This window comes from Dendropsophus ebraccatus, chromosome 2, assembly GCF_027789765.1.
Source record: "Dendropsophus ebraccatus isolate aDenEbr1 chromosome 2, aDenEbr1.pat, whole genome shotgun sequence".
In the NCBI taxonomy this organism is placed as follows: Eukaryota; Metazoa; Chordata; class Amphibia; order Anura; family Hylidae; genus Dendropsophus; species Dendropsophus ebraccatus.
Genome location: NC_091455.1, coordinates 55,453,458 through 55,476,317, shown reverse-complemented (window position 1 = coordinate 55,476,317; position 22,860 = coordinate 55,453,458). Strand labels below are relative to the sequence as shown.

Genomic DNA, 22,860 nt, shown 5'->3' with positions numbered 1-22,860 from the left:
TCTAAATACAGTTACACATAATAAGGACACCCAGTGGCAAAACTCTGGTACTACTACATTACATTACCACTTACACACATGCGTACAGACTTTTGCGACGGGTTTAACCAATAGCAACACCTGTGGTGGAACACCACACTAATAAATATAATACAGAACAGTTTTCTGGTTTAAACCCTTAGGGTAGAAGTTTCTAGATACAGAATCCAAAAAGCCTCTCTCTGTATCTAGAAACATTCTACCCTAAGGGTTTAAACCAGAAAACCGATCAGTATTATATTTATTAGTAACAAGTAGGGTCTGGTTTGTTTTGTATTTTCCACCATACCTGTAAGTAAGCCATGTGGTTCCGGATCTGGAGAGGTCATGCCTGGTGGGCGGTCGGGCTTCAGGGAGGTACATCTTACCTGTATATAGTTGTACTGATGTGAGAGATTAAAGGGGTAGTGCGGTGCTCGACATTTATCCACTAAATAACACACATTACAAAGTTATACAACTTTGTATTGTGCGTTATTTAAGCGAATGTCCCCCTTCCCCTTGTTCCCCCCACCCCCGGAAGTGTGGTGCATTATACTCACCGCATTATTGTCCACCCTGGCCGCCATCTTGGGACAATGACTTAATCTTCAGGAGGCCGGCTGGACAACTCCACCCGTCCCTCATGCCCTCCCCCCTGCGCGTTATCGGCTGCTCAGCCGAAAGTGGCTCAGCCAGTTATGCTCAGCCAATCGCGGCTGAGCAGCTGATGACGCGCCGGAGGGGGGCCGGCGTAAGGTACGCAAAAAAGCCCCCCTAGCCCAGAGTACCCCTTTAAGGCCATTTTGGGCTCTGTCCTTAAAGGGTTAATCTTTCTAATTTTCTCACTGTACATTAGCCACTGGCTTTGGCTGAGTGGACAGTCAATGATGGGGATGAGCACACACAGATGAGCACGTCTGCTTTATTATTATTTTTTTTTAATCAAAAAAGCATTTTGGGAAAATATGTCTTGCACAACATCTTGTAAAAATTAAGATGCCCTGCAAGACACAATTTTCAAGATCTTTCTGCTAGATAGATTAGAGCTTCTTGCAGACAAATGCCGGCATACAGCATAAGTTCTAATGTGTCTTGCAGAAATGTCTTGCATTTTTCATTGAATTTTTTTGTACATTTTGTACCTCGAAGGGATGTTTTAATGAAATCTACAAAAATTTAAAACAGAAAAAATGCAAGACATTTCTGCAAGACACATAACTCGGTGGTATTGGCCGGCAATATAATTTTTCTAATGTTTTGCATAAACCTCTTGCATTTTTCCGTTCCCATTTTTGTAGATTTCATTTAAATATCCCTTCAAGGTACTAAATATACAAAAAAATTTAAAGGAAATATGCAATAGGCTATAATGGCACCCCTTGTATATTGAGCAAGTAGACTTTACTGCAGGACTAAAGATTGCAGTCTGTTTAATCACTATAGATAGGTTAGGCTGAACTATAAAAGAAACACCATAACATTATGTAAAAAGAGAGAAACTGCAGCTGCTGCACTAGTCAGACAATGAAACATACACTTTTTCCATTGCACAGTGACAGTGCGAGCAAGTTGCTGTGCCTGCAGGAGATGCAGGGAGAGCTTTCTTGGAAGGTGCAGACTTCACCCTTCACAATTAGAATATAGGAGGGCACTTTGGGGGGAGGTGTGGACCCCAGCACAGGGGCAGGTATACATGGGAGGGAAATGGGGTGCTGGGTGACTCAAGAGCCACCAGCAGCAAAGTAAGAGGGTAAGAGACACCACTAGTGTGTAGGGCATACTGCTGACAACACCTAGTCGCTAAACAACCCCTAATGATTAATAAGAAAGTTTATAGATTTAATGCCATTGATTCCCCAATGTCCATTGCTGTCCTGGGAGTAAAATATTTATAAATGACATTTTTCATTTTCCAATTTTTGCCACTGTCACAACAGGCTGCTATACAAACAGTAGTCTGTAATATTCTCACTATTGTAGCGATTTGTTTGGATGAGACTCCCGAATCCAACTTCATATTAGCAAATCTTGTAAAATGAATTTTTGACTTTTTTGCTTATCTCATTTACTATAATTTTATTTTTTATTGTAATTATAGATGCTCTAAAACCTTAAATTTAGAAATAAGTGAAGCATTCTTCTTGTGGTTGTCCGGGCATATCTGTCACGGTTCAGTTTTCTAACACTGCTGAGTTGCCATGGAAAAGGTCTACACATCTGTGAGTTCCATGCACAAGCCCTTTTCTTCTTAATAGGGCTTGTGCACAGAACCCAGACCCCTGTCCTCTCTGGTTATGTGCTAAGATTTGTCCTGCAAAGAGCTAAAACAGACAAATTGACAGCTGGCTCATTTTCGACAACATTTAATAGATAGATTGATAGATTGGGCAATGAAGATAAAAGTTCAAAATGCTTGTTCAGTAAGTAACCCTCAACTGTCAGCACGTAAAAAAAGATTTTTATTAATAAGTAAATTTTTTCAAAACACAGTATAAAAATTTCTCATTCGAGACTTGTTAAAAGATAAATGCCTTCATCTGACCACACTAAGCATAGCAAGCACACTAAATATAAGAAAAAAGCTGCAGTTACTCCTTCAATCTTTATTCTTTAGTATAACAGTTTAAGTTATATTTACGAGTACCAGGGAATCAGCAATGCTCCCTCTCCTCCTCCTCACTATCCTATGCCAGCTGCAGCAGGAGCCTCCCCCCACTGCCATGTGTATAGTAGAATGTTATGGCTTACCCCACAAATATTCCCAGCGGAAAATGGATCAGATCATCAGGAGATAAAGGGGTACACTGGAGTATTTAGTATTGTTTTGATCAACTGATGGCAGAAAGTTATACAGATTAGTAAAGGACTTCTTTCCAATCTCATACAGTGCTCTCTGCTGCCACCTCTGTCCATTTTAGGAATTGTCTAGAGCAGTAGCAAGTAACCATAGAAAATCTCTTGCTCAAGACTTGCTCTCTCACGGACACAGGTGATAGCAAAGAGCACTGTGTCAGACTAGGAAAAAAAAAAAATGATTTCCTGCAGAGCATACAGCAGCTGATAAGTATTTGAAGACTTGAGTTTTTTTTATAAGTAGTAATTTACAAATTTGTATACATTTCTGGTACCAGCTGATTTAAAAAAAAAAAAAAAAAAGAGAATCTATTTCCTTTCTCCAGAGTACCCCCATACACCCATGTTCTCTGTAGAATTTGTACAAGACAGATTCAGGAATATGCAGAAGGTTTTGCAGAAAAAGCTTGGGGTAATTGTACCCCCTGTTTACTTTCACTTTTCCTTTCTAGGTTTAGTGTTTCTTTACTTAAGCTTAGTATTACACGGAGAGTATTTGTGTTATAAATGCAAATTTCAAGGTGATTCCATTACTTTTTCCTCAACACTGCCATTTTCCTTTCATGTGTTTGAGTTTTGTTTCATAAAGCCAGGATGTTCCGGTATTAAACATTGGCTTGTGTCATGTGATTGTGTATTTGCTGTGAAGTAAATAAAAGCTGGATGACTGTCCTGTAGGAGTAATGTACCCATAGGGGGTCATTTATTAGGAGCGATATACTCCTACTCCGGTCTTAAATTAGGCCCCGACACCTTTTCCCCGTCCCAATTCACTACTCACTAAGGCCCTAATTCACTAAGAGACACTACTTCCAGCAGGTGTAGATTTGAATCATGGTTTATGCCTGAGATCAATGAGGCGCGGGAGTTCACTATGTAATGGGATTTCAATGGGCCATCTAAGGATAGTCCGGGCAGACCCTCCTGCAGCTCCCTGCACTCCCCCCGGCTCCTCCCCATTCGCTGTTGGTGCATGTAATAGCACAGACAGTGAGCGGGGAACGAGGAGAAATCAAGCTGTAAAATACGGCCCTTAGGGACCCTATTGTACGCATACAAAAAAATGGCTTAGGGTCTTGTTTAGCGAACAAATGGCGATGATTTTTTTTCTTTTAAACAAAGATACACTATGAAAATGCGTAAATACGACCGTAAGTACGATTGTAATCGCGTTCGTATATACTTTGAACGTAATTGCCTTTGTATCTATATCCTGTGAACGATGAGTGTTTACACTGAAAATTTCGAGAATGACTAACAACGATTTTTACAAATTTTTGATCGCCGTTTGATTGCTGCCACTTTTACACTAGAAGATTATCACTTACACATGAATAAGTTAACAATTTTTTGCATAATAATCAGCCCGTGTAAAAGGCTGTGTGTTATAGCTTTAACTCAACTAAGTAGTGTAATGTATATTAAAAAAACACAAAGAAATACATGAACACAACAAAACAATACCAAAAATCTTTACTGGTGAATATAAAGTGTTACATGTGCCGGTGTATCTTTGTATTAGAGAAATTAGAACAGTGCTGAGATCTTATTAAAAGGGGTATTCCAGCCTATAACACCCATCACCAATCCACAGGAGAAGATATACTGGTCTGATTGTGTGTGTGTGTGGGAGCAACCACTAAGACCCTTGGCCACCTTGAGAATGGGTCCAGAGTCTCCTGTTGGAGTTAGTCATACATTCAATCTATTTACTGTCTGTGAGAGGTGCCAGAGATAACCGAGTGCCATATTCTGCCATCTCTGGCAGCTCCCGCAGACAGTGGATACGTGGCAGTGCACATGTACACTTGCCCTTCCATTCCAACAAGGGGTCCCAGATTGACTGGCCCTCTATGAGTGACATTCTGCCATCTCTGGGGCCTCCCACAGACAATGAATGGGTGGCAGTGCACGTGTACTACACTATTGTCTTTCCATTCCAACAAGAAATTCTTAAGATTACCAGGAGTCTCAGAGTGATCACACACTTCTGATCTATCCTGTAGATAGGTGTCGTGGGCTTAAATACCCCATTGAATTAAACAGGTACGTCCCTAGTGACAAATAAGATTTGATGCAACATATATATATATATATATATATATAAAAAAAAAGGCAGTTACGTTTTATTGCATAAAATGAAATTTTTGAAACTTTTTTTTTTTTTTAGGTATTACACATTACTGCAAATAGTAATACATTGACAGGTCATCTTAATGTTGGTAGGTGTGCAGGCTCACTTCAATCCTTCTTTACTCGGCCCTTGAAATGATCCATGAAATGAAATGCTCCTAAGTAGTCCCCAAGTACAACTCCCAGTTTTGCAGATACCATACTAAAAGAGAAAAAGAAAGAGGTATAAAAAGATGCCTGTGTTACATATCCATGAAAGCAGAGATTACTAGATTGGTATATATGCTGATCAGCTACAAAATTAAAGAGAACATGTCACTTGACCTATGGTACCGTCTGAAAACAGTATATGATAGGGGCAGAGAAGCTAGGCTCTGTTATATTTAGGTTTATATGATAAGGAATGGACTCCTAAGAGAAACATTGGGAGTCCTGACTACTGTGCCCACAGAATGATTGATAGCTTTCCCTGTATGACTGTATGAGCATACAAAGAAGTCTGTCAATCATCCTGTGTGGGTGGGATGATATACAACATACATCAACTCAGCTTCTCCATCATATGTTGTTTGGACTCGTTCTCTAGCACATCCTACAGATGCTCCGGCCCAGTCATCTAGCCATCACTATTTGCCCCTTGATCCTTACACTTGCCCCATTCTTCCTGTTTCCACAAAACTTCAAAAATGAATTGGACACTTAGGGGAGATTTATCAAAGGGTGTAAAATATACACTGGTATAAGCTGCCCATAGCAACCAATCACAGCTCAGCTTTCAGCTCTGGTGAAATGAAAGCTGAGCTGTGATTGGTTGCTATGGGCAGTTTATGCCAATGTATATTTTAAACCCTTTGAAAAATCTGGGCCCTACTACCTAATGTATCATCCCAGCCACCTTAAAGAAGCAGTTAACTTTTTTTTTTTTTTGGGCCCCCCGGTAGCCTGTGGCATGTATACTTACAGAAGATGATCGGTGTCCCATGTTGCCGTACAAATCAGACGCGCGCTCACTTCCGCTGGCGCTGTGACTCCTCTTCTCGGCCTTGTAATTTGAACGCCGGAAGCCACGCGCTTCCATAGAGAATGCATGGAAGCGAGTGACTTCCGGCATATAATGACAGGACAGAGCAGAGGACTGACAGCAGCCGGCGGAAGTGAGCGCACGCCGGATTTGAACGGCACCGCAGGACGGGACCAGAGTTACGCCGCGGGACACAGATCATCTTCTGTAAGTATACATGCCACAGGCTACCGGGGGGGGGGGGGGGGGGGCAAAAAAAGACCCTTTTTTAAGGGTGCCTTCACACACACACCGGAACCACAGCGGATTTTATACCCGCTGCGTGTATTTAAGTTAACCTGCTCCACGCTCTGGCTTGCTTCGGGGGTTCTAAGCTGGACATCCCACTCAGCCAATCAGTGGCTGCAGCAGGGCAGCATACTGATTGGCTGAGCGGGACAAGCAGACGCCAGAAACTCCTGAAGCAAGCCGGAGTGGGGAGGTGGTTATGTATGCTCCGGCCGGCGGGGGGTAACTTACATACACGCAGCGGGATGTCAATCCCGCTACGAGTATGTATTCTCATTGGGTTAAACAGGCACTGGATCCGCAGCACCTAAGGCTAGGTTCACAATGCGTTTTTGCTGTTTTTTTTAATGTGTACATTTAACCCCTTAAGGACCAAGTCAATTTTCATTTTTGTGCTTTCATTTTGTCCTTCTTGTGTTTAAAAGGCCTTAGCGCTTATAGTTTGCAATGACAGACTTAATATCACCATAAAATATGCTGTGAAAACAGGAAAAAAAAATTTGTGCAGTGAAACTGAAAAAAAAAAAAGTGCAATTCTTTTTATTTTGAGGGGTTTCGTGTTACCGTTCGTCCCATGGTAAAATTGGAATGTTATGTATGTTACTCAAGTTGGTACGATTACAATCATATGTAACTTATTTTATTTGATGGCCGAGCTGGGATCAGCATTGGTACGATGCTGAGGCCCGACACAGTAAGACAGGCATGTCCAAACTTTTTTCGAAGAGTGCCAAATTTGATGAAGTGAACATGTGCGAGGGCCGACTATTTTACATGCTACATGCTATATGCTTTATAACACAGGCAGATAATAGCAAGCTGTGAAATAGTCGCACATCAGATAATGGAATTATAGCACAGTGAAAGGCAGTCAGGGGTTAATGAAGGGTATGACAGCTTGCTACCACAGATTCCTATATGCTCCCTTTATGTATCGTGAGTGTATAGCCCTGCTTTTCCTTGCCTACAGTAGCCAACTCCTCTTCAGAGACTACCACTACCTATGTATGGCTGCAGAAATTTTTTGTTCGAGGACCCTGCTGGTCTAACCCTTCTGGAAGAGTAGGGTGGCATTGGAACTTTTAATATATATTATTTATATAAGTTATATATAACTAAGCTGAGGTCATCAGCCTCCTTGACCTCTGAGGAGTTGTAAGAATCTCCAGCCCTAGAACTCACAACGTGCGAGATCTCCAGCTGGCCGGATCACCGTCAGTACTCAGTACTGAAATCTCGGAAAGCCGAAATCTTGCGATGTCCGAGATGTCAGTACTCAGTACTCTAGTGCACGAAAAAGGAAAGCCGAAATCTCGGACATCGCGAGATTTCGGCTTTCCTTTTCCATGCACTAGAGTGGCGTGCACTAGAGCGGCAGCGGCAAAGCCGCAAGGTATCTGCTGCTGCTGGATACCTGGGGGCCGTAAAAGTTCGGAACGCGGGCCGCAAATGGCCCGCGGGCCGGACTTTGGACATGCCTGCAGTAAGAGGAACGGATCCCCCTACTAGACACCAGGGATAGGGGAGACAAGCCATTTAAATGCAGCTGTCAGCTTTGACAGCTGCATTGAAATGGCTAATTAGCCGGGAGCAGTGATCGGCCGCACCAGCTAATACAAACAGCCCCCTGCTGCTGATAGCAGCCAGAATCTGTGTGCTGCAGAGAGGGGCCCACACTGTGAACCCGCTCTGCTTCCCCTAATGACGGCAGGATGAATATACTCCTCCTGTGTCGTTAACAGGTTAAAGGGGGGAAAAAATGGATAATGATGTATGCCATACTGCAGAATCTGTTTTCCATTGACTTACTTTTTTAAATGTACACAAAAAATAGGAAAAACCTAGCCTAACAGAGGCCATTGTCAACAGATAACCAACATATCCTTGTTCACGATCACATTACCAGTGTATATGTACAGCATCTTCCGGTTCTCAAGGGTCAGGGGTCATCTTGAATGCCAGTCTTATAGGGCTTATATGTCTTATAGGGCAGGTGCTGAAAAACTTCGAAACTGGAGTGGAGAATCTGCAGTCACCGCATATGGTGGGGGAAGCTCATGAATGCTTGCATCCCCACTGTATGCAGTGAACTTATAAAGGGCAGAGCATGCTGCAGGCGTCCAGGGTATGGGGGAAAAAAAATGATATGGTAGAGTGGCACTGTGCCCAGAAAAGCACACCTCTTTCACCCATCTGGCCTGCCCTTGAACCCACCCTAATACTGGTAGGATACACACTACGGAATTCTCGCGGATAAACTCCGTGGAATTCCGTCGGCTGTCCGCACGCACGGCCGCGCGCCTTTCCGCCGGCTCCATAGACACCATTCTATGGGCCGGCGTATTCCGCTATAGCGGAATACGCCAGCCCATAGAATGGTGTCTATGGAGCCGGCGGAAAGGCGCGCGGCCGTGAGCGCGGACATACTGCGGAATTCCGCGGAGTTTATCCGCGAGAATTCGGTAGTGTGAACCCACCCTTACTGTATCTCCTTCTCTGCCTCTCAGATCTTGCTGCTTTCTGATGTTTTTTATTTGGTGTGTGTTGGAAGAGGGGTAGTCTTATACAGCGAGTATATCCCAAACTCTATTTTTTAACTGGAAAAGTTGGGGATCGTCTTATACACTGCAAAATACAGTAAACCATTTTAAATGTTATATATTATTTCTGTTATCTTTTTCTCCTGTTATCTTGAGTATGATTATAAATCCTGGACTCACTTTTTTAACCCGAACATAATGTAGAGACTGCGAGGCATCACCAAGTACACTTGTTCCTTTAGGATGGCATCAACAATCTTCTTGCTCGCGTAATCTGGGTCTAAAATTGGCATAAACCTTGGCCATCTGGAAGGACAGAAGAAGATAGAGATGAGAATTCTCCATGCATAAAGATATTTTCTCCTAGTTTACACAATACATAGAAAGTCTATAGCTTACATTAACAATGGACAAAATAAGCAAATACAGAGTTTGGTGCATTAAAAAACAAAATGGCCTCATATACAGAACTGGCACAGACTTGAGCTGGGTGTACTGCCCATAGCAACCAGGCTGATCACCTGCTGTGAAAATATAAAACCTGAAGTCTCACTGTTTAGTTATTATGCTCGCTTTAATGTCAAGTATTTTTCAATACTCAAACGCAAAACCCCATTAAAGTCAATGCGAGATTAGAGCATTTTTTCAGGACCTCCTACTCAGCAGAGGGGAGGGTGTCTGGTCTACCAGAAAGTGATAGAAACACCACAGAAATGGAAGGGGAACAGCAGGGGGAGCACGCATGGATGCATCTAAGGCTGCTGTATTAGCTGTACTAGCTGTATACTGTACCACTATCAGTCTGAGTAGACCATCTAATACTGGTATACTATACTCCATGTCAGATTATTATTTTTCTTCTGTGTCACACAGGGATATCACTAGTCCTAAAAAGCGCTTTTGGGTAGTTGTGGATCAATGCTAGTACTCCTACTACGTGCTCCAATAACACAAACTGTAGCACTATATAAAACTGATGTATATACTAGCTATATACCAGCACAGTGTACCACTATCTGTATACCATATAATACTGGTATATTATATGTAATATAGTTTTTCTTTTTTCATGTTACAGTGTGTCACCTATCTATTAAAACTATGGCTTACAACCCAACACTACCTCTGTCCCTGCTCCAGCAGCTCTCCCTGTCAACTAAGAGAAGGCAAGTGAATTGAGCATCAGGTGACCTGGGTCTACATACACCCAGGTCACCTGATGCAGCCGGCCAAGCTAATTCTAGCCACCAAACATGTCAGAGTATCGAATTCCCTGATACTCAAGCAAACAGGTATACTTGACCAAGTATATGCGCTCATCTCTATTCATTATAGTTGTTGCCATTTGGGGGTGAAACCAGACATTGTAAGTTGGGGTGTTTATCTAATAAATATATATATATATAAATTTATTTTTAATTTTTTTCATTGTGTTTTCACTTTTTGTATTTTTTATTCTATTGTAGACACTTCCTAAAAAAAAGAACATTTTACACACTAGAAATTTATTAAAACACCTGAATCGGATAGTGTGGTTTTTTTTTTTTAAACAAATGGTTAACTGCAGAGAACCTATTTCCTATAGTTATAGAGTAGCGCTGGATATTGTTTGACAAGTGCACAAGGAAAGCTGACATGGCTGTAATTCCGTGACGCCCAGATAACAATGGCACAGTTGAGCTGGTCTTTCATGTTTTTTTTCATGCTGCTTATGTATGTATGCTAATAGGAAGTTGGTGTGGCATTCCATCATGAGGCAGATCTAGAAGAGGCAGAGTGTTCAGTATTCACTATAAGTATAAAGGGTGTAACCCCGACTTGTAAAGATTTTCCAGTTTATGAAAATTAAAATTGTTCATAGTGCAATGGAAACTTCTGCCAAATTCTACTGTACTGTGCATTCTTTGCTTGGGATTTGTAAGGTGTTACTGTCATTTACAGAATCATTTGACAAGTGAAAATTTTGATCGGTTGGGGGTCGTAGTGCTGTTTAATAGGTGAGTGACGTGCAAAGCAACATTCTTCACTCCCTGGTGGAGATGGATTATAAGTCATAAGTCTGTGGAGCTCATCTCCTGCACCACTCTGGCTAACAGGTGGGGTCTCAGCACCAAGAGGCCCAACACGATAGAGGTTTTTCTTTTAAAAATGTACAAATTTGGCTATAATCATATTTACCAATAGAAAAGGTTATAGCTCACACAGTAAAAAAGAAAGAAGAAAATGGCAGAGCTACTCCCCCCCCCCATTTAACTCCCTGCAAAATGCACCACTGCAACTTGTCCTACAGCTATTCAAAAAGTAAAATCACAAACTATGTGAGGGGTTAAGGGGTTAAGAGCTCTCCTTTCACTTACTGTAGAGGAACTTTTACTGTTTACTTTGAGCAGCTAAGAACCGGTCTTGGTCATGTGACAAATACACAATTGCCTGGCTGCTTTAAAGGGCGCTCTGCCAAGGGAACAAACTGTGGTGCACCTGCATGATCATCCTATGACCAAAACAGGTTTTTCACCCTTTAGATGTATGATTCTCATTTTATTCCCTAGAAAGTGATAGCACAGGAGATATATATATATATATATATATATATATACACACACACACACACACACACACACACACACACACATTTCTGCCTTCAGCCTTTTGAAATTGGCAAGACTATTATAATTTATTATGTAGCTCTCATCCAAGAGGAAGATTACTTGCTCTATGGTGCTACCTACTGAAAGTAGCCCACATTTCAAAAGCTAATGTTAGAATATTGCTGTACTTATTTCTAGAATACGTACTTGGTTGAACATCCATCGAACATTCCAGTGTTTATAAAATATGGACAAACTATGGTGGTCTTAACTCCGGTCTTGTTCAGAGCAAACATTTCAAGACCAACAGATTCTGCAAATCCAATGGCTGCAAACTTACTAGCACAGTAATCTGGAAGAAAAAAAATATATTGATTTAACACCAACATTTTTTAAAGTAAGAGATAAAAGATTTGGGCACAGAAAGAAAAACTCCAAAAACTGATCCCATTGGTGTTCTATAAGCTGACTGCACCATCAGTAATCATAAAGACTTCAAAAAAAAAAATAAATGATTCATTAAAGTAACCAATATAATTAGCTGAGATGAGACAAAGAGGAGAAAGAGGAAAACAAAGAGGCCGAAGTGGAAGACTGAGAAAGAAGAGGCCGAAGAGAAAGAAGAGGCCGAAGAGAAAGAAGAGGCCGAAGAGAAAGAAGAGGCCGAAGAGAAAGAAGAGGCCGAAGAGGCCGAAGAGAAAGAAGAGAAAGAAGAGGCCGAAGAGAAAGAAGAGGCCGAAGAGGCCGAAGAGAAAGAAGAGGCCGAAGAGGCCGAAGAGAAAGAAGAGGCCGAAGAGAAAGAAGAGGCCGAAGAGACCGAAGAGAAAGAAGAGGCCGAAGAGACCGAAGAGAAAGAAGAGGCCGAAGAGACCGAAGAGAAAGAAGAGGCCGAAGAGAAAGAGGAGGCCGAAGAGAAAGAAGAGGCCGAAGAGGCCGAAGAGAAAGAAGAGGCCGAAGAGGCCGAAGAGAAAGAAGAGGCCGAAGAGGCCGAAGAGAAAGAAGAGGCCGAAGAGACCGAAGAGAAAGAGGAGGCCGAAGAGAAAGAAGAGGCCGAAGAGAAAGAGAAAGAAGAGGCCGAAGAGAAAGAGGAGGCCGAAGAGAAAGAAGAGGCCGAAGAGGCCGAAGAGAAAGAAGAGGCCGAAGAGGCCGAAGAGAAAGAAGAGGCCGAAGAGAAAGAAGAGGCCGAAGAGGCCGAAGAGAAAGAAGAGGCCGAAGAGAAAGAAGAGGCCGAAGAGAAAGAAGAGGCCGAAGAGAAAGAAGAGGCCGAAGAGAAAGAAGAGGCCGAAGAGGCCGAAGAGAAAGAGGAGGCCGAAGAGAAAGAAGAGGCCGGAGAGAAAGAAGAGGCCGGAGAGAAAGAAGAGGCCGAAGAGAAAGAAGAGGCCGAAGAGAAAGAAGAGGCCGAAGAGAAAGAAGAGGCCGAAGAGGCCGAAGAGAAAGAAGAGGCCGAAGAGAAAGAAGAGGCCGAAGAGAAAGAAGAGGCCGAAGAGAAAGAAGAGGCCGAAGAGAAAGAAGAGGCCGAAGAGGCCGAAGAGGCCGAAGAGAAAGAAGAGGCCGAAGAGGCCGAAGAGAAAGAAGAGGCCGAAGAGAAAGAAGAGGCCGAAGAGAAAGAAGAGGCCGAAGAGAAAGAAGAGGCCGAAGAGAAAGAAGAGGCCGAAGAGAAAGAAGAAGAGGCCAAAGAGAAAGAAGAAGAGGCCAAAGAGAAAGAAGAGGCCAAAGAGAAAGAAGAGGCCAAAGAGGCCGAAGAGAAAGAAGAGGCCAAAGAGAAAGAAGAGAAAGAAGAGGCCAAAGAGAAAGAAGAGGCCGAAGAGGCCGAAGAGAAAGAAGAGGCCAAAGAGAAAGAAGAGGCAAAAGAGAAAGAAGAGAAAGAAGAGTCCGAAGAGAAAGAAGAGGCCGAAGAGAAAGAAGAGGCCGAAGAGAAAGAAGAGGCCGAAGAGAAAGAAGAGGCCGAAGAGGCCGAAGAGAAAGAAGAGGCCGAAGAGAAAGAAGAGGCCGAAGAGAAAGAAGAGGCCGAAGAGAAAGAAGAGGCCGAAGAGGCCGAAGAGGCCAAAGAGAAAGAAGAGGCAAAAGAGAAAGAAGAGAAAGAAGAGGCCGAAGAGAAAGAAGAGGCCGAAGAGAAAGAAGAGGCCGAAGAGAAAGAAGAGAAAGAAGAGGCCGAAGAGAAAGAAGAGGCCGAAGAGAAAGAAGAGGCCGAAGAGGCCGAAGAGAAAGAAGAGGCCGAAGAGAAAGAAGAGGCCGAAGAGAAAGAAGAGGCCGAAGAGAAAGAAGAGGCCGAAGAGAAAGAAGAGGCCGAAGAGAAAGAAGAGAAAGAAGAGGCCGAAGAGAAAGAAGAGGCCGAAGAGAAAGAAGAGAAAGAAGAGGCCGAAGAGAAAGAAGAGGCCGAAGAGAAAGAAGAGGCCGAAGAGGCCGAAGAGAAAGAAGAGGCCGAAGAGGCCAAAGAGAAAGAAGAGGCAAAAGAGAAAGAAGAGAAAGAAGAGGCCGAAGAGAAAGAAGAGGCCGAAGAGAAAGAAGAGGCCGAAGAGAAAGAAGAGAAAGAAGAGGCCGAAGAGAAAGAAGAGGCCGAAGAGAAAGAAGAGGCCGAAGAGGCCGAAGAGAAAGAAGAGGCCGAAGAGAAAGAAGAGGCCGAAGAGAAAGAAGAGGCCGAAGAGAAAGAAGAGGCCGAAGAGAAAGAAAAAGGCCGAAGAGAAAGAAAAAGGCCGAAGAGAAAGAAGAGGCCGAAGAGGCCGAAGAGAAAGAAAAAGGCCGAAGAGAAAGAAGAGGCCGAAGAGGCCGAAGAGAAAGAAAAAGGCCGAAGAGAAAGAAAAAGGCCGAAGAGAAAGAAGAGGCCGAAGAGAAAGAGAAAGAAGAGAAAGAAGAGGCCGAAGAGAAAGAAGCGGCCGAAGAGAAAGAAGAGGCCGAAGAGAAAGAAGCGGCCGAAGAGAAAGAAGAGGCCGAAGAGAAAGAAGAGGCCGAAGAGAAAGAAAAAGGCCGAAGAGAAAGAAAAAGGCCGAAGAGAAAGAAGAGGCCGAAGAGAAAGAAAAAGGCCGAAGAGAAAGAAAAAGGCCGAAGAGAAAGAAAAAGGCCGAAGAGAAAGAAAAAGGCCGAAGAGAAAGAAGAGGCTGAAGAGAAAGAAGAGGCCGAAGAGAAAGAAGAGAAAGAAGAGGCCGAAGTGAAAGAAGAGGCCGAAGAGAAAGAAGAGGCCGAAGAGAAAGAAGAGGCCGAAGAGAAAGAAGAGAAAGAAGAGGCCGAAGAGAAAGAAGAGGCCGAAGAGAAAGAAGAGGCCGAAGAGAAAGAAGAGAAAGAAGAGGCCGAAGAAAAAGAGGCCGAAGAGAAAGAAGAGAAAGAAGAGGCCGAAGAAAAAGAAGAGGCCGAAGAGAAAGAAGAGAAAGAAGAGGCCGAAGAAAAAGTAGAGGCCGAAGAAAAAGAAGAGGCCGAAGAGAAAGAAGAGGCCGAAGAGGCAGAAGAGGCCGAAGAGAAAGAAGAGAAAGAGGAGGCCGAAGAGAAAGAAGAGGCCGAAGAGGCCGAAGAGAAAGAAGAGGCCGAAGAGAAAGAAGAGGCCGAAGAGGCCGAAGAAAAAGAAGAGGCCGAAGAGAAAGAAGAGAAAGAAGAGGCCGAAGAAAAAGAAGAGGCCGAAGAGAAAGAAGAGGCCGAAGAGGCAGAAGAGGCCGAAGAGAAAGAAGAGGCCGAAGAGAAAGAAGAGAAAGAAGAGGCCGAAGAGAAAGAAGAGGCCGAAGAGGCCGAAGAGAAAGAAGAGGCCGAAGAGACCGAAGAGAAAGAAGAGGCCGAAGAGACCGAAGAGAAAGAAGAGGCCGAAGAGAAAGAGAAAGAAGAGGCCGAAGAGAAAGAAGAGGCCAAAGAGAAAGAAGAGAAAGAAGAGGCCAAAGAGAAAGAAGAGAAAGAAGAGGCCAAAGAGAAAGAAGAGAAAGAAGAGGCCGAAGAGAAAGAAGAGGCCGAAGAGAAAGAAGAGGCCGAAGAGAAAGAAGAGAAAGAAGAGGCCAAAGAGAAAGAAGAGGCCGAAGAGAAAGAAGAGAAAGAAGAGGCCAAAGAGAAAGAAGAGGCCAAAGAGAAAGAAGAGAAAGAAGAGGCCAAAGAGAAAGAAGAGAAAGAAGAGGCCAAAGAGAAAGAAGAGAAAGAAGAGGCCAAAGAGAAAGAAGAGAAAGAAGAGGCCAAAGAGAAAGAAGAGGCCAAAGAGAAAGAAGAGAAAGAAGAGGCCGAAGAGAAAGAAGAGGCCAAAGAGAAAGAAGAGGCCAAAGAGAAAGAAGAGGCCGAAGAGGCCAAAGAGAAAGAAGAGAAAGAAGAGGCCAAAGAGAAAGAAGAGAAAGAAGAGGCCAAAGAGAAAGAAGAGAAAGAAGAGGCCAAAGAGAAAGAAGAGAAAGAAGAGGCCAAAGAGAAAGAAGAGAAAGAAGAGGCCAAAGAGAAAGAAGAGGCCAAAGAGAAAGAAGAGGCCGAAGAGGCCGAAGAGAAAGAAGAGGCCAAAGAGAAAGAAGAGGCAAAAGAGGCCGAAGAGAAAGAAGAGGCCGAAGAGAAAGAAGAGGCCGAAGAGAAAGAAGAGGCCGAAGAGAAAGAAGAGGCCGAAGAGGCCGAAGAGGCCGAAGAGGCCGAAGAGAAAGAAGAGGCCGAAGAGAAAGAAGAGGCCGAAGAGAAAGAAAAAGGCCGAAGAGAAAGAAAAAGGCCGAAGAGAAAGAAAAAGGCCGAAGAGAAAGAAAAAGGCCGAAGAGAAAGAAGAGGCCGAAGAGAAAGAAAAAGGCCGAAGAGAAAGAAGAGAAGGAAGAGAAAGAAGAGGCCGAAGAGAAACAAGAGGCCGAAGAGAAAGAAGAGGCCGAAGAGAAAGAAGAGGCCGAAGAGAAAGAAGAGGCCGAAGAGAAAGAAAAAGGCCGAAGAGAAAGAAGAGGCCGAAGAGAAAGAAGAGAAAGAAGAGGCCGAAGTGAAAGAAGAGGCCGAAGAGAAAGAAGAGGCCGAAGAGAAAGAAGAGGCCGAAGAGAAAGAAGAGAAAGAAGAGGCCGAAGAGAAAGAAGAGAAAGAAGAGGCCGAAGAGAAAGAAGAGGCCGAAGAGAAAGAAGAGGCCGAAGAGAAAGAAGAGGCCGAAGAGAAAGAAGAGAAAGAAGAGGCCGAAGAAAAAGAAGAGGCCGAAGAGGCCGAAGAGAAAGAAGAGGCCGAAGAAAAAGTAGAGGCCGAAGAAAAAGTAGAGGCCGAAGAAAAAGAAGAGGCCGAAGAGAAAGAAGAGGCCGAAGAGGCAGAAGAGGCCGAAGAGAAAGAAGAGGCCGAAGAGAAAGAAGAGGCCGAAGAGAAAGAAGAGGCCGAAGAGAAAGAAGAGGCCAAAGAGAAAGAAGAGGCCGAAGAGAAAGAAGAGGCCAAAGAGGCCAAAGAAAAAGAAGAGGCCGAAGAGGCCAAAGAGAAAGAAGAGGCCGAAGAGGCCAAAGAGAAAGAAGAGAAAGAAGAGGCCAAAGAGAAAGAAGAGGCCAAAGAGAAAGAAGAGGCCAAAGAGAAAGAAGAGGCCGAAGAGGCCGAAGAGAAAGAAGAGGCCGAAGAGGCCGAAGAGAAAGAAGAGGCCGAAGAGAAAGAAGAGGCCGAAGAGAAAGAAGAGGCCGAAGAGAAAGAAGAGGCCGAAGAGAAAGAAGAGGCCGAAGAGGCCAAAGAGAAAGAAGAGGCCGAAGAGGCCAAAGAGAAAGAAGAGGCCGAAGAGGCCAAAGAGAAAGAAGAGGCCGAAGAGGCCAAAGAGAAAGAAGAGGCCGAAGAGGCCAAAGAGAAAGAAGAGGCCGAAGAGGCCAAAGAGAAAGAAGAGGCCAAAGAGGCCGAAGAGGCAGAAGAGAAAGAAGAGGCCAAAGAGAAAGAAGAGGCCAAAGAGAAAGAAGAGGCCAAAGAGAAAGAAGAGGCCAAAGAGGCCGAAGAGGCCAAAGAGAAAGAGGAGGCCAAAGAGAAAAAAGAGGCCGAAGAGAAAGAAGAGGCCGAAGAGAAAGAAGAGGCCGAAGAGAAAGAAGAGGCCGAAGAGAAAGAAGAGGCCGAAGAGAAAGAAGAGGCCGAAGAGAAAGAAGAGGCCGAAGAGAAAGAAGAGGCCGAAGAGAAAGAAGAGGCCGAAGAGAAAGAAGAGAAAGAAGAGGCCAAAGAGAAAGAAGAGAAAGAAGAGGCCAAAGAGAAAGAAGAGAAAGAAGAGGCCAAAGAGAAAGAAGAGAAAGAAGAGGCCAAAGAGAAAGAAGAGAAAGAAGAGGCCAAAGAGAAAGAAGAGAAAGAAGAGGCCAAAGAGAAAGAAGAGGCCAAAGAGAAAGAAGAGGCCAAAGAGAAAGAAGAGGCCAAAGAGAAAGAAGAGGCCGAAGAGAAAGAAGAGGCCGAAGAGAAAGAAGAGGCCGAAGAGAAAGAAGAGGCCGAAGAGAAAGAAGAGGCCAAAGAGAAAGAAGAGGCCAAAGAGAAAGAAGAGGCCAAAGAGAAAGAAGAGGCCAAAGAGAAAGAAGAGGCCAAAGAGAAAGAAGAGAAAGAAGAGGCCAAAGAGAAAGAAGAGAAAGAAGAGGCCAAAGAGAAAGAAGAGGCCAAAGAGAAAGAGGCCAAAGAGAAAGAAGAGGCCGAAGAGAAAGAAGAGGCCGAAGAGAAAGAAGAGAAAGAAGAGGCCAAAGAGAAAGAAGAGAAAGAAGAGGCCAAAGAGAAAGAAGAGAAAGAAGAGGCCAAAGAGAAAGAAGAGAAAGAAGAGGCCAAAGAGAAAGAAGAGAAAGAAGAGGCCAAAGAGAAAGAAGAGAAAGAAGAGGCCAAAGAGAAAGAAGAGAAAGAAGAGGCCAAAGAGAAAGAAGAGAAAGAAGAGGCCAAAGAGAAAGAAGAGAAAGAAGAGGCCAAAGAGAAAGAAGAGAAAGAAGAGTCCAAAGAGAAAGAAGAGAAAGAAGAGGCCAAAGAGAAAGAAGAGAAAGAAGAGGCCAAAGAGAAAGAAGAGAAAGAAGAGGCCAAAGAGAAAGAAGAGAAAGAAGAGGCCAAAGAGAAAGAAGAGGCCAAAGAGAAAGAAGAGGCCAAAGAGAAAGAAGAGGCCGAAGAGAAAGAAGAGGCCGAAGAGAAAGAAGAGAAAGAAGAGGCCAAAGAGGCCGAAGAGAAAGAAGAGAAAGAAGAGGCCGAAGAGAAAGAAGAGGCCAAAGAGAAAGAAGAGGCCAAAGAGAAAGAAGAGGCCAAAGAGAAAGAAGAGGCCAAAGAGGCCGAAGAGGCCAAAGAGAAAGAGGAGGCCAAAGAGAAAAAAGAGGCCGAAGAGAAAAAAGAGAAAGAAGAGGCCGAAGAGAAAGAAGAGGCCGAAGAGAAAGAAGAGGCCGAAGAGAAAGAAGAGGCCGAAGAGAAAGAAGAGGCCGAAGAGAAAGAAGAGGCCGAAGAGAAAGAAGAGGCCGAAGAGAAAGAAGAGGCCGAAGAGAAAGAAGAGGCCAAAGAGAAAGAAGAGAAAGAAGAGGCCAAAGAGAAAGAAGAGAAAGAAGAGGCCAAAGAGAAAGAAGAGAAAGAAGAGGCCAAAGAGAAAGAAGAGAAAGAAGAGGCCAAAGAGAAAGAAGAGAAAGAAGAGGCCAAAGAGAAAGAAGAGAAAGAAGAGGCCAAAGAGAAAGAAGAGAAAGAAGAGGCCAAAGAGAAAGAAGAGAAAGAAGAGGCCAAAGAGAAAGAAGAGAAAGAAGAGGCCAAAGAGAAAGAAGAGGCCAAAGAGAAAGAAGAGGCCAAAGAGAAAGAAGAGAAAGAAGAGGCCAAAGAGAAAGAAGAGAAAGAAGAGGCCAAAGAGAAAGAAGAGGCCAAAGAGAAAGAGGCCAAAGAGAAAGAAGAGGCCGAAGAGAAAGAAGAGGCCGAAGAGAAAGAAGAGAAAGAAGAGGCCGAAGAGAAAGAAGAGAAAGAAGAGGCCAAAGAGAAAGAAGAGAAAGAAGAGGCCAAAGAGAAAGAAGAGAAAGAAGAGGCCAAAGAGAAAGAGGCCAAAGAGAAAGAAGAGAAAGAAGAGGCCAAAGAGAAAGAAGAGAAAGAAGAGGCCAAAGAGAAAGAAGAGAAAGAAGAGGCCAAAGAGAAAGAAGAGAAAGAAGAGGCCAAAGAGAAAGAAGAGAAAGAAGAGGCCAAAGAGAAAGAAGAGAAAGAAGAGGCCAAAGAGAAAGAAGAGAAAGAAGAGGCCAAAGAGAAAGAAGAGAAAGAAGAGGCCAAAGAGAAAGAAGAGGCCAAAGAGAAAGAAGAGGCCAAAGAGAAAGAAGAGAAAGAAGAGGCCAAAGAGAAAGAAGAGGCCAAAGAGAAAGAAGAGGCCAAAGAGAAAGAAGAGGCCGAAGAGGCCGAAGAGAAAGAAGAGGCCGAAGAGGCCGAAGAGAAAGAAGAGGCCGAAGAGAAAGAAGAGGCCGAAGAGGCCAAAGAGAAAGAAGAGGCCGAAGAGGCCAAAGAGAAAGAAGAGGCCGAAGAGGCCAAAGAGAAAGAAGAGGCCGAAGAGGCCAAAGAGAAAGAAGAGGCCGAAGAGGCCAAAGAGAAAGAAGAGGCCAAAGAGGCCGAAGAGAAAGAAGAGAAAGAAGAGGCCGAAGAGAAAGAAGAGGCCAAAGAGAAAGAAGAGGCCAAAGAGAAAGAAGAGAAAGAAGAGGCCAAAGAGAAAGAAGAGGCCAAAGAGAAAGAAGAGGCCAAAGAGAAAGAAGAGGCCAAAGAGGCCGAAGAGGCCAAAGAGAAAGAGGAGGCCAAAGAGAAAAAAGAGGCCGAAGAGGCCGAAGAGAAAGAAGAGGCCGAAGAGAAAGAAGAGGCCGAAGAGAAAGAAGAGGCCGAAGAGAAAGAAGAGGCCGAAGAGAAAGAAGAGGCCGAAGAGAAAGAAGAGGCCGAAGAGAAAGAAGAGGCCGAAGAGAAAGAGAAAGAAGAGAAAGAAGAGGCCGAAGAGAAAGAAGAGAAAGAAGAGGCCAAAGAGAAAGAAGAGAAAGAAGAGGCCGAAGAGAAAGAAGAGGCCGAAGAGAAAGAAGAGGCCGAAGAGAAAGAAGAGGCCGAAGAGAAAGAAGAGAAAGAAGAGGCCAAAGAGAAAGAAGAGAAAGAAGAGGCCAAAGAGAAAGAAGAGAAAGAAGAGGCCAAAGAGAAAGAAGAGAAAGAAGAGGCCAAAGAGAAAGAAGAGAAAGAAGAGGCCAAAGAGAAAGAAGAGAAAGAAGAGGCCAAAGAGAAAGAAGAGAAAGAAGAGGCCAAAGAGAAAGAAGAGGCCGAAGAGAAAGAAGAGAAAGAAGAGGCCAAAGAGAAAGAAGAGAAAGAAGAGGCCAAAGAGAAAGAAGAGAAAGAAGAGGCCAAAGAGAAAGAAGAGGCCAAAGAGAAAGAAGAGGCCAAAGAGAAAGAAGAGGCCAAAGAGAAAGAAGAGAAAGAAGAGGCCAAAGAGAAAGAAGAGGCCAAAGAGAAAGAGGCCAAAGAGGCCGAAGAGAAAGAAGAGGCCGAAGAGAAAGAAGAGGCCGAAGAGAAAGAAGAGGCCGAAGAGAAAGAAGAGGCCGAAGAGAAAGAAGAGGCCGAAGAGAAAGAAGAGGCCGAAGAGAAAGAAGAGGCCGAAGAGAAAGAAGAGGCCGAAGAGAAAGAAGAGGCCGAAGAGAAAGAAGAGAAAGAAGAGGCCGAAGAGAAAGAAGAGGCCGAAGAGAAAGAAGAGGCCGAAGAGAAAGAAGAGGCTGAAGAGAAAGAAGAGGCCGAAGAGAAAGAAAAAGGCCGAAAAGAAAGAAGAGAAAGAAGAGGCCGAAGAAAAAGAAGAGGCCGAAGAGAAAGAAGAGAAAGAAGAGGCCGAAGAAAAAAAAGAGGCCGAAGAGAAAGAAGAGGCCGAAGAAAAAGAAGAGGCCGAAGAGAAAGAAGAGAAAGAAGAGGCCGAAGAAAAAGAAGAGGCCGAAGAGAAAGAAGAGGCCGAAGAGAAAGAAGAGGCCGAAGAGGCAGAAGAGGCCGAAGAGAAAAAAGAGGCCAAAGAGGCAGAAGAGGCCGAAGAGAAAAAAGAGGCCAAAGAGAAAGAAGAGGCCAAAGAGAAAGAAGAGGCCAAAGAGAAAGAAGAGGCCGAAGAGAAAGAAGAGGCCAAAGAGAAAGAAGAGGCCGAAGAGAAAGAAGAGGCCAAAGAGAAAGAAGAGGCCGAAGAGAAAGAAGAGGCCAAAGAGGCCAAAGAGAAAGAAGAGGCCGAAGAGGCCAAAGAGAAAGAAGAGGCCGAAGAGGCCAAAGAGAAAGAAGAGAAAGAAGAGGCCAAAGAGAAAGAAGAGGCCAAAGAGAAAGAAGAGAAAGAAGAGGCCAAAGAGAAAGAAGAGAAAGAAGAGGCCAAAGAGAAAGAAGAGGCCAAAGAGAAAGAAGAGGCCAAAGAGAAAGAAGAGGCCAAAGAGAAAGAAGAGGCCAAAGAGAAAGAAGAGGCCGAAGAGGCCGAAGAGAAAGAAGAGGCCGAAGAGAAAGAAGAGGCCGAAGAGAAAGAAGAGGCCGAAGAGAAAGAAGAGGCCGAAGAGAAAGAAGAGGCCGAAGAGAAAGAAGAGGCCGAAGAGGCCAAAGAGAAAGAAGAGGCCGAAGAGGCCAAAGAGAAAGAAGAGGCCGAAGAGGCCAAAGAGAAAGAAGAGGCCGAAGAGGCCAAAGAGAAAGAAGAGGCCAAAGAGAAAGAAGAGGCCGAAGAGGCCAAAGAGAAAGAAGAGGCCAAAGAGAAAGAAGAGGCCGAAGAGGCCAAAGAGAAAGAAGAGGCCGAAGAGGCCAAAGAGAAAGAAGAGGCCAAAGAGGCCGAAGAGAAAGAAGAGAAAGAAGAGGCCGAAGAGAAAGAAGAGGCCGAAGAGAAAGAAGAGGCCGAAGAGAAAGAAGAGGCCAAAGAGAAAGAAGAGGCCAAAGAGGCCAAAGAGGCCAAAGAGGCCAAAGAGGCCAAAGAGAAAGAAGAGGCCAAAGAGAAAGAAGAGGCCAAAGAGGCCAAAGAGAAAGAAGAGGCCAAAGAGAAAGAAGAGGCCAAAGAGAAAGAAGAGGCCAAAGAGAAAGAAGAGGCCAAAGAGAAAGAAGAGGCCAAAGAGGCCGAAGAGGCCAAAGAGAAAGAGGAGGCCAAAGAGAAAGAGGAGGCCAAAGAGAAAGAAGAGGCCGAAGAGAAAAAAGAGGCCGAAGAGAAAAAAGAGGCCGAAGAGAAAGAAGAGGCCGAAGAGGCCGAAGAGAAAGAAGAGGCCGAAGAGAAAGAAGAGGCCGAAGAGAAAGAAGAGGCCGAAGAGAAAGAAGAGGCCGAAGAGAAAGAAGAGGCCGAAGAGAAAGAAGAGGCCGAAGAGAAAGAAGAGAAAGAAGAGGCCGAAGAAAAAGAAGAGGCCGAAGAGAAAGAAGAGGCCGAAGAGAAAGAAGAGGCCGAAGAGAAAGAAGAGGCCGAAGAGAAAGAAGAGGCCGAAGAGAAAGAAGAGGCCGAAGAGAAAGAAGAGGCCGAAGAGAAAGAAGAGGCCGAAGAGGCCGAAGAGAAAGAAGAGGCCGAAGAGGCCGAAGAGAAAGAAGAGGCCGAAGAGGCCAAAGAGAAAGAAGAGGCCGAAGAGGCCAAAGAGAAAGAAGAGGC

General features: G+C 44.3%; 1 protein-coding gene across 1 annotated transcript in view; it reads right to left on the bottom strand.

The window, feature by feature from the left end:
• Nucleotides 1–4,330: 4,330 nt before the first annotated feature.
• The window catches only part of SDR16C5 (short chain dehydrogenase/reductase family 16C member 5), a 60,518-nt gene continuing 41,988 nt past the window's right edge, over nt 4,331–22,860 (bottom strand). The window contains exons 5-7 of the mRNA XM_069957559.1: nt 11,652–11,796; nt 9,037–9,162; nt 4,331–5,209 (exon numbers count right to left, since the gene is read on the bottom strand). Coding sequence (XP_069813660.1) covers nt 5,116–5,209; nt 9,037–9,162; nt 11,652–11,796 — 365 coding nt within the window. The 3' untranslated portion in view covers nt 4,331–5,115. The remainder of the gene's footprint in view (nt 5,210–9,036; nt 9,163–11,651; nt 11,797–22,860) is intronic.